This window comes from Triticum aestivum, chromosome 7B (genome assembly GCF_018294505.1).
Source record: "Triticum aestivum cultivar Chinese Spring chromosome 7B, IWGSC CS RefSeq v2.1, whole genome shotgun sequence".
NCBI lineage: Eukaryota > Viridiplantae > Streptophyta > Magnoliopsida > Poales > Poaceae > Triticum > Triticum aestivum.
The window spans coordinates 681,525,708-681,537,377 of record NC_057813.1 but is presented as its reverse complement, the minus strand read 5'-3'; the positions used below and the strand labels follow the sequence as shown (position 1 = coordinate 681,537,377).

The 11,670-nt window shown below is 41.9% G+C and overlaps 1 protein-coding gene across 1 annotated transcript; it reads right to left on the bottom strand.

Moving 5' to 3' along the window:
- Positions 1-3,771: 3,771 nt before the first annotated feature.
- LOC123162437 (nuclear transport factor 2-like) lies at positions 3,772-5,502 on the bottom strand. The gene is made up of 4 exons (XM_044580215.1): positions 5,299-5,502; positions 5,111-5,157; positions 4,820-4,957; positions 3,772-4,506 (listed from the first exon to the last, which is right to left on the bottom strand). The coding sequence occupies exons 2-4, from the start codon at positions 5,153-5,155 to the stop codon at positions 3,946-3,948; spliced, it is 744 nt and encodes a 247-aa protein (XP_044436150.1). The 5' UTR covers positions 5,156-5,157; positions 5,299-5,502; the 3' UTR covers positions 3,772-3,945.
- Positions 5,503-11,670: the final 6,168 nt, after the last annotated feature.

The following is an 11,670-nucleotide window of genomic DNA, read 5'->3' as shown; positions in this document are numbered from 1 at the left end:
GCATCCCCCGCCATGCAAGAATTTTTGTCTTGGATAAGATAGGTTTCAAAGATATGGAAACTATGGAGGTAAAGAGAGCTTACCTGAAAACTGAGCATGATGGTTATACTTTCAACGTCAAAGTATACAATGCACACACGTACACCTATTTTGAATGCAAAACTTGGCAGGCACTATGCAAGGCTTATGCATTTGAGCCTGGTATGGTTATCACCTTTGATATTCGTCCGGAAGATGATATTGAAGGTAATAGAGACATATGGGTCGATGTGCAGACGCCTCCAGTTCTACCATTATGTGAGTTCTTCTCAACTATATTTTTGTCTTTGATATTGCTTATTCAAAAATAACTGACAACTAATTTCTATTGACAGCTTATCTCCATTCAACCAAACATGTCCGGCGCTTGGTAGACAGGACCTACTACTGTCCCGGCGCTGAACTAAACTGCGAGGAGATAAGTCATTATGTTTCATGGCTTGAGGATCTTCATACTGTCAAGACAAATTTTCTTCCTGCACTTAGAAATGTTAGTACTCAAAACGTGCGACCAATAGTGATGGTATTGAACTACGGTCACATCTATTTAAGAATGATGGTAAGATATTTACTATTTGTCCTCAGTGCATATTTTGCATACATATTTTTTTTGCTAAACTTTCATTGCTAAGTATATTAATTAAGTACTATACGATATTCTTCAACAGGGACTCCCGATGACAGTTGTGCCTCAGGGGATCGAGACTAAAGGTCAGATGTCAATTGTTAGCTTACGGTCAAGATATCCTGCATTGCACATGAATGCATTCAGGATTTCTAGAAGCGATGAATGCTTAATAGTGAAAGATTGAAGGAAAATTGTTAATGATCGCAGAGAAGTACTAGGGGGCAGCAATAAGAAGCGCAGCCCACGATTAGGAGACAGGTTCATCGGCATGCTCCAGTATGATCAATCAGGAGAGCTATACATGTTCTATGCTATTTTACCAGAGAGAGTAGCTAGCAGGAGTGATTTAGCTAGTTCTTCATGCTGCTCTTAATTAGTACTTGGCCTTTCATGTTCGTGTTCTTCGTTCTGAACTTAAGTGATTTGATTTTGTGGTGTTATATATGAACGCTTATAATATCATGACAATCATGTTGAACTCGATGATTGGTTCTACTAGAAATTCTATTTATATATATATATATATATATATATATGCATAATGTTTACAATGTGTAGTATCGTAAAATACCAGCAAACAAAAAAGAATTAAAATGGAAACACAAAATTAAATGAAAAAGAAATCATAAAACTAAAAATCCCCAAACCTTATAGTACCGGTTGGTCTTACCAACCGGTACTAAAGGGCTCCAGGCCCCCGGAGCTGGCTCGTGCCACGTGGTTGCCCTTTAGCACCGGTTCGTGCTGAACCGGTACTAAAGGGGGGGGGGGCTTTAGTGACCATAATTTAGTGCCGGTTATGTAACCGGCACTAAAGGGCCTTACGAACCGGTGCTATTGCCCGGTTCTGCACTAGTGTATGAATAAGTTCCTCTATACTGTACATCACATGAATTTTCGTTTTGGTATGCAATTGAGAGGCACTTGCAGAGATTCTCACATTTGGGGAAAATCACAGGTACGCCTTCTTTATGTCGCATATCTCGACCTCGATATTAATGCTTATCATAATCTTAAACACCATGAAGTGTTTTTTTTTCTATTTTTTCCCCAGCTCCTAAATTTGACATAATTTATGACGGCTGACAATCGGTTTGTATGGATCCCAAAGGAACCGCATCTACAATAATAAAGCAGCCAGGCAAGCAGCTAAGAAGTAACCATGCCTTACCTTCCCATGGAATGTTCCTTGTAAGAGCATCTCCTGCCGCACCCGCAATAGCCCCTCCCTCAAGGCCGTTTTTTAGCGGCGCCCAGTCGCGCCCCTAGGAGCCCATTTTTCGCTGGTTAGGCCCGAAACTGGCGCCAGTGGACCCAGGACGAACATGGTGCGCTGGGGCGCGCCGGGGAACTTAATTTGGCATGAACAGGATTGGGCCCACCGAGTTAGCGACACGCCGCTTCGTCGTCCTAATCACCTCGGTTCCCGCGAGAATCAATGCCAAGGCTGTCGCGCTGCAGCGCCGATCAGCTTTCCATTGATGCCTCACGGGCGGTGCAGTGAAGGCGCCGCGACGCGTGTCCCGCCTGCTCCCGCCACGCGGCACCCGGCAGGCTGCTTTCCCACCGCCCCGCTTCGGCTATAAAAGCCGACCTCCCTGCCGGTGAACGCCATAGTCGCCACAACTCGCCTCCTCCTCTCGCCTCGTCTCGTCATAGAAGCCACTCGCCCCTCTTCCACCGACGACGGTCAATGGCCGAGCGGCACCCAGGCGACGTCGCGACAGCGAACGTTTTCGGCCGACGCCACCTGCGAAGACGAGGCACGCCTCCTCTACGAGGCCGACTACCCTGTGCCCCCAGACATGCGGGTGCTGGGCTCGTGGAGCTTGAGCGCCGGCGGCGTCCAGGTGCCCCCGGCGTAGTTGTTCTCTGTTTTTTCTTACAAATTTGAATGAAATCGCCGAGTTTGTGCCGTGTTTTGTACAAATTTGAATCAAATCACTGAGTTTGTGTCATGCTTGCGCTGATTTGGGGACGACCTGGTGGCGGCGTCTGGGAACACAATCGCCCTCACGCCTAAATGAAATGCCGTTTCGGCCTCAGACGACGCTTTTTCGGCGTCCTGGGCGGCCGAACGGCTGGAGATGCTCTAACCTCTTAGGCCTCTACCAATGCAAAGGTGCTTAGATGAGGTGCTAAGTGCATTAAATAGCTTAGCAAAACTTGACTCCGCAATGCTAACTTGTTGTTTCTAAACTCACTTTATTTAATGAGTTAGCACCGAAAGTCTTTCTTGCATTGGTCAGGTTGTTCTATTTAATTGGTTTGCCTAGGTTCACGCACTTGTCATTGGTTCTTCCTTGGGTCACCAAGGTGCTCTCTCTCCTCCATAATTGTTGTGTCATGTCATATTTTCGCTTATGTGGCATTCTTAGCACATGTTCACGGTGGAGCACTAGGAAGGGCCTTAGCAATATCTTAATTACGACATTGATTTAAATGATTCTTTTAAATCTCAATTATTTGATACCCATTTCCAAGATGGTTGCACGAGCATCTCCAATTCATTCTAGATTGATAATGCCATTGTGGTCTATCAGATTCTCTTGGTGAATTTTCAAGGTCGATAACATTTTCCTCTGTGATGTAGGGCATACAAAGTACTCCCTCCGTCCATAATATAAGATCACGCTTGTTACCTTGCGATTGACCACGTTCATCACGAATAGCTAGACACGTGACCACCATGGCGACAGCGGTGAAGAGGGTGCATGGCAACACAAATGGATTTGCTTTTCCCGCAACGCACGGGCACTGTGCTAGTACAATATAAATGAACATAGGTTGCATATTAATTCGGATCGAAGGGAGTACCATATTATGGTGAGTAATGCTAATTTACCAAATCTATCTTACAGAAGGCATGAAAATCTAATGGTGGTTAGGTTGAAATGACCGTCATGGGGAGGGAGGCGGCTAAATCAAAATCAAAGTGGAGGTTTGTCCTGCGGCCCCATGCGTAGACCCCCATGCTCACAACTTTAGCATTTTTGTATGATCATACATTATCATAGAACATCAAATGAAAAAATATATCATATCCACAATCTTGTATTGGGATTCCACAAATAAATAAAGAAAATGATAATAATGTATGATTGTATGCAATGTGAATGTAGTAACTACAATAGTATATGTCAGCACTATGATAGTAAGACATAATACTGAGCAAAGCGAGCTGCCTTAAGTTGGACACAGTTCCTTCTTGGGTAAGAGCAATGCCACCTTTCTATAAGTTAGGGCCTTTCCTGGTCCTAAGACATCCTCGGTCGACCTTAACCCCTCACATTACGTAGACGGGAAAACAGGGAAGTCACAATTGATGCGTAAGAGCTGCTAGTAGCATCCTTTCGAGGTTGAGGTGGAGGAGGAAAAGCATCATGAATTCCTTCTAGATCCTCTCTGGTCACTTCCACAAGTGGCTCGGTGTAATCATAATTTTCATATGTTGTGCCAGCAGAGGGGTTTAGAACTTCCAAGTCTGCAAGCTTATTCTCCACTGTTACATCGTCCTTCATGCACTCTGCCTCTCTCGATTCAAGAATAGATCCCACGTTACTCTTGATCTCATTTTCTTGACTATCGGATTGAGTTATGGCAAGTCGTGAAGTTTTATACATAATCCTAAATATGTCATTGAGGACAAAATAGCCACCACCTTCTTGTGGTGCAAGGAAGAACGACTGCGTAAAGTTTTGGCAAACGTCATCAACCATGGTTAACGATCCAGTGACAACAATGAGCATACCACCATTATGAGATGACATTGCATCTGCTGTCTCTATCTCCATCAAGTATTTGCCGAAGTCCATAGATATTAATGTTTTGTTGATCTCCTGTTGTTCAAACACACAAGGCGTAGAATTAATTAGGAATAATTAACCTAAGTATAGAAAAGTGAGCAATACTACGTGCACGTACAAATTCTACCAAAAGTTTATCCACAAGTCACTCTTGGTGGCCGGTAGCTAAAATCAAGGGAGTGGTTACCAATCTAAATTAACTAGTAAGAACATAGTATTATATACATAAAAGTGTTACATAATAATAGGATTTTCATATGAAGTTCTTTCTGCGAATATTTTCGTACAAAGATTGATACTCCAGTTTGTAGCAAGAGAAAACTAATATTTGTATAGAGGAACTTACGGGCAGTGTTGTTACGTATTCCACGACTCCATCAGAACGTGCCCGGCCAATCGTGCTCCTGTCATGATAAAATTTGTACGCCTGGTTTGGTGTCTCATGTAGAACATGATAGTATTGATCAACAAATACGGCGCAAATCTATACAAGAAAAAGAAGTCAGTCGAAGCTAATTAATACTCCCTCTGTTTGAAAATAGATGACTACAAAGTTGGGTCATATATTTTGAAACGGGGGAGTACTTGTTTTGCGAGTAAATAGCCAGCTTGTTTTTTATGGAGGGAGAAGCCCTACCACTTCCACTGTAGGGTAAAGACGTGGATCTGCGTGCGTTGCCATTGCTGAAAGGAAATAATTATAGAATGATGGGTAAACTGAAGAATATTAGTTAGATTGGTGGGTAAACAGGAAGATGATTAATCCCATCACCAACGCCGGGAGAGATATACGAAGAGCGGGACATGAAAGGGGTGACAGTATACCTCAAGCAGGGAGGAGCGGAGCTCGCGGATCGAGGGGGAGTCGCCGGGCGCCGGTGCAGGCTGAAACCCTAGAACGAACAGGAAGGCGGCGTGCAAGTCGCCGGGATTTTGTTTGCGGGACACGCGAGCGAGCAGCACGGGAGGGGACGGGTTTAGTTGTTCTCCGGTTCCTCTTTCCCCTCCAGCTTGTGCGGCTGACCGACACGGGGGTCGGTCGGGGAGACTTGATTTGACCTTTGCTGTCAACAAAAACAGAAACCACATATTATAATAAAGTCTATAAATGAGGGGAGCTACTAGCCCGGCCCGTTAATGTGTAGGTTATTTTTCAAAAATCTTTTTTGTGTTTTTAGAGAAAAACAAATATGGTTAAAATCTCTTAAATAAATCACCGGCAAAAACTCTCTTAAATACATCATATATGAAAAAAGTGCGTTTATGCATATTTTTTTGGAAGTTGTAAATATTATGTAAAATCAAGTCTCAGTATCAATGGAAAAAAAATATTGTTAAATACTTTTGTTCACGTAGTTTAAGAACACATTGTTCATGTTCATTACATAAATGGTTCACACTGCTCGTGAGCTTTTTACATATACACACAAAACTGTTTTGTGTCATTGTCAAACTATCATTGACTAGTATGTACTGAAAATATAATAGTACTTCAAAATGTTCATGTCTACAAAAGAAATCTATTTTTTGTTAAAGGGCCCAAAGCTATATCTTAATTAGCTAAGGTCCTTACAACCACAGCCATAGAGAGAGATAAGAAGTACGTTCAAATTCTTGGCGGCTCAAGTTTTCTTCCTCATTAATCCACCAGCGGCCTTGGCGGAGCAAACTTTTTTAAATCCAAAAAGTTGTAGAAGTAGCGGTTAGGAAGTCGTCAATGCGGAACAAGGGACATAGGCGGTCACGATCTGCAAAGCAAGTTGCTGCCCCGGGGAACAAAACGCGTATGAGATTCTTTAGAAACCCCGAAGACTAGGAACGTCGGTCGAATCCAGATGGATCCACCAACTTTAACCGACCAGATGACACGCTGGAAAACAGCTCCACATGGATCCTGCTTTTTATTGTATTGATATGGGGCATAGTACAAAGTACAGGTATCTACCACGAGATTGTTGTGTATGATTCAATGATCTATAATATGATCTATCCGCTAGCCTGACCACGGCTTATATAATGCACGAGAGGCCTAGGATTGAGAGGAGTCCTCCCATCTTGTGTGCCAAGTCTTGTGAAATCTTTCTTGTATGCGTCATGGGCTTCTTCAAGTGGCCCATTAGTCAACCACCAAGGGTCCTCGGCCCGACCCACCTGGTCAGAAGACGACGTTGTGAGTACCCTCTAGTCCAGGACTCCGTCATCTCCGCCATTGATGAACATATCAATGCATGCGCGGGGAGAACATTATTCATAGACGGGGACATTGTGGTGCCTCGCTGCGAGATGAACCAAACCCGAAGACTCGCTAAAGAAAACACGAGAGAAAGATGTCCATGCTACTACACGACATGTCAAGGTTTGATGTCGATCTCACCGACATCCATGACCATGCACTGACTCTCTCTTCTCTGGTGACCTAGTCAGGACGTGTCACCAATGAAGACCACCATGTTGGATCACCAACATCGCCTTCGAACATCACCTGCTGACAGTTACAGCTCGACCATGCAACATTGTCGTTGTCTAGCGGCAGCCCACCAGCTCCTCCATACTGGCTCCAAATAAGTAGTAGCCTCCACACTACGGTCTGCACTGGAAACTTTCATGAGGTACACATTCAGTCGCACGTTTTCTTGACATGCAAACACTGGAAACTCACAACTCCCCCCCCCCCCCCCCCCCCCCTCCCCCCTCTCCTTTTTTCTTGAAACAAACAACAAACCATACCGGAACACACTTAAACATGCCTAGAGTAATTAAGCATGGCACCGAACTCAGGTGACCAACATCGCATATAGCCTCAACTCAACGGCCGACACACATCAGATAAGTCTAGAACAAAAACACATGTTTAACAATTCAAAGCAGCGGGCAATTCTCCAATAGACCAACACAAGCGCACGTAAATTTAAATATAACCAACATATGTTCAATGGGAAGTTAACATCCTAAGAAACCTTAAACACATAAACCTCCAACCTGAGAAAACTCCAACAAATAAATCAATGCGCAGTTTTTTTAGGAAATAAATTTCTGCTTACATGATTGATGGCATATATAACACATAAATCATCCATGCACAATATATGATGCGTGCAGTTTGTCTTATAACATGGTTTGAATCAAGCACACACGCATGGTTTGGATCAACAGAGAGGGAAAATGGTTCTTGCCTATACAACAAGTAGCTTGGTATCGGTAAGGGCGATGCGAACACGATGGGGGAAGCAGCAACTGCCCTCTCCTCTTCCGGCGTGCCCTCGCTGAAAGGCGAGCTTGTCTTGGGACGGTAGAGGCGTCCACTTCAGGCACCTTTAGGATCGCGCGAGGTCGTATTCCCGGATTTTATGCCAACATCTTCGGCCGCGACAGTGCCCATGATGGTGAGCTCCTTCTCTTTCTACCAATCATAGTTTAAGATCTAATGTAAGTGCTATGTGTTAGGAACTTGCTATATTACTAGTTAAGGGTAGTTTGTTATAGTAGTTTATTAGGATATTAGGATCCATATTCTAGCTACTTGTACTTAAAGTTTTGATCTAATTATGTGCTATGTGATACGAGTTTGTCATAGTACTATGTTAGGACTATTTGCTATAATAGTTTGCTTGGATTTTATGATTCATGTTCGAGCAACTTATACTCAAAGTTTTAATCTAATTAAGTACTATGTCTTACTACCTAGCTTCCCATGTTATGAGGTTTGCTATAGTAGTATGTCATAATAGTTTGCTGTAGCAGTATACATTCCACACCATGTGTATGCATGCCACTTTTCGTTGGCTATTAAGTTAGTTATTCCCATATATGTATGATATTAAGTTTGTAAGATGTAATGTTGTTTATTATATATAGGGGACAAACACACTTCGTTGTTGTCGTGACATTTTAGTGTACCACATAAATCACTCTTTATGTAGGACTATTTTGTGTAGTGCCACTAAAATAACACATTGGCGATGTCGATCTATTTTAGGTGGACTACAAAAAAGGAAGGAAGTGATATCTGAGTGGGTGAAGTTAAGGGTATTTTCCGATGAGTTCAAGGACTCAAGAGAGTGTACTTCAACACCGTCATTGATTCTTCAACAACAAGATTATTATCCCCATTGGATCATGGCATCCAAAGTCTATTTAGTTTAATATGTTCATGGAAAATTTATGTATGACAATGTATGTAGGACATGTAATGTAGATTTGTGCTTATATATTGTGCATGAACATAACTTTGTGTTGTAGTGCAAAATGGGCTTGCACTGCTAGCCAGCAGTTAGCCCTATTTTGCATTAACAAACGATTGTCATCACTGACTGGCCATGAGCAAAGCCCGGTGTGTAAAGAAGTTCATGCAACCCCTTATCAGAGTCATCACTGTCTGACTCGTCCATCTTTGTTAATTGTCATCACAGATGGGTCAGCTGGCCCGTCAGTCATTAAATTACCAGCACTCACCCAAAGGCACTAACCAGCTAGAAGCACGTTAGTGATATGATTTGGTTGTTCAGAATTTTTCGGTATCATAGTAGTGTGATCCATAAAATCCTTGTGGCCCACTAGAACAAACTATGGCGGCGTTAACATTGAATGGCCCATGACTAAGGTGACTATGCATGCAACCAGGGCCATGTCACTTGTAATGGGTTTCCTAGTGGGCCACCCTAGCTCAACAACTATTAGTTTTTTCTAGTTTTTGTGTGTGTTTTCCAAAGATTTGTTTTGCTGTGATTTTCTGATGATTTTGTGGTATTTGGTTTAATTTTTTAAATTGAATGATTATGAGATTTGTTTATTTCAATTTTCCTTTTATTTTTACTATTTTATTTTCCTTTTTTCCTAGTATATTTTAGTAGCTTGCACATGCTTCTACTTATGACTGAACTTATTTTTGGAAAAACCATAGTTTCCAACGGTTCAATAATTTGTACTCAAGAATATTCTATAAATATATTTACCTACGGAAATGTTAACGCCCACACGTGTGGGCGTTTGCACATCGCCCACACGCCTCCATCACCACTCATTTGGCCACGTATGAATAGATGACATCAGCAGAATTTTTTTTGGTTTTCGGCTTAAAAATGTTGTATCTCCTAAATAAAAAAGCGAACTAAAAATCCGTTTTCACCATTAAATCCGTCTCGACGAGATCTTCAAAACTAGATCCCATGTTGATATGTTTCGACGAATTTTTTTTTTTTGCCATAAGTTGCCATGATGTTTACACTGCAGTTGCCATAAAGCTTAAATTAAAGTTGCCATGTGGCAATTTTAGTTTGTAGATCATGGCAATTTTAGTATTTTGATGATGGCAACTCCAGTACTTTGACCATAAAAATTATTTTTTGTATGAACCATGGCAATTTTACGTGCATGTATCATGGCAATTTTAGTTTATGGTTCATGGCAAGTCTAGTTTCTTAATTTCCTGTTTTATAAATGTCAAAATTTACTTTTAAATGTAGAAGAAAATAGTTGAAACATATCATGGCAACTTCAGTGTAAACATCATGGCAATTCATATGCAATAGACATGGCAACTTTTAATCCAAAAAAAAATTCATCAATACATATCAACATGGGATCTAGTTTCGAAGATCTCATCGCGAGGGATTTAATGGTGAAAACGGATTTTCAATCGGATTTTTCGTTTAAGAGATAAAACATTTTAAAAACTGAAAATTCAAAAAGATTCCTGCATGCATGCATGCGATGACATGGCAATCTGTTTACATTAGAAACGTGTGGTGCGTCTCGCTTCCTGCCACACGTGTGGCAGTTAGCGCGACCCTTTACCTAACATACTAGAAAAAAAATTAAGATATTTGTTAGATTGAACCCTTTAGGGATCTCTACCCGATACACATATAAATATATATGTAAACACTATATAACTTATGCAATTGAAAATAAAACAATATAAACAAAACTTTTGTTACAATATAGATTTAAATTTTGTAGAAGCATGTTTTGTACTGATGCACACTATATTTAACAATATTATTATGTCGGTTACTATGTAAAGTAAATAATATATAAGTAAACTCGCTAAGTTTGCGTATGATGAAAATCAGTTTTAAAAATATATAAGTCTTGTATAAAATAAAAGTTTAGGGATTGTTGTAGAGAGAATTCATTGTTTGGCTCTTCCTAAAATTTGCTTCCTTTTTCGGCCCTAAAAAGAAAATTCATCCCTTTTAGGCACTCAAACTTCAAAAAAAAATTCATTATGTGATAAAACCTCTCATGTATTTTGATACCATATAAACTCTAAACAATACATATATGCACATAACTCATGTAGTACCATGACAACATGACTACAAATTCTTCAGCATCTGCACATAATTCATCATGTGACATCCACAAACTATTATTTTTTTTGCATCGAAACTAGGACTTTATTTCAAAATCATTTGGTTACAATCTGCCTTTAGGCTAACAAGAAGGAAATCGGGACTCTGGTCCAGCCAGCACTCCGTGCTCTCGATGGAGCAGGCATGTTGTGCACAAGTATGAGCCGGGCTATTTGACTCCCTACTAACATGGCGAACCAAAAAAGAGATAAAACTGAGGATTATGTCATCTAGTTCTCGTAAGATAGGCGCTGCAACCGAGCGAGAGTTGCCGCGCAAGCTCCATTGGGTGACCAGCTCCATGCTATCGACCTCCATGATCACATGTGACATCCCGCGTAGCTGAGCAAAGATCACACCCTCCCGAAAGGCTAGCAGTTCAGCGATGAATGGATCTGAAATGCCATTAAGCGGCTTGCACCAAGCCCCAATGAAAGATAAATGGGACCGGGCAACACCACCAGCTCCGCCCGCTAGTGCATCCGGGAAAACCGAACCATCGGTGTTGATGGTAATCCACCCCGCGTCGGGGGGTCGCCAGCCCTGTCCCGCCTGCACCCTTGTGCGACGAGCAGGTAACTCTAGTATGGAAAGAGTTTCATGGATCCACTTGAGAGTCTGGACGGGTTCGTATCCAGCTTTCTCGTGAGTCCACTTGTTTCTCGATGTCCATATGGCATGCATGATTGTGACAATCTTGCATCTTGTATCATCTGTGAACATATGGTCCAACACAATATCACGCGCCCATGTTAATGGATGCAGCCGGGGTAGATGAAGATCAAAACGCTCCTTGGCCGCAATGCAAAACTGCTTCGCATGCGCACATGAGATGAGCGCATGC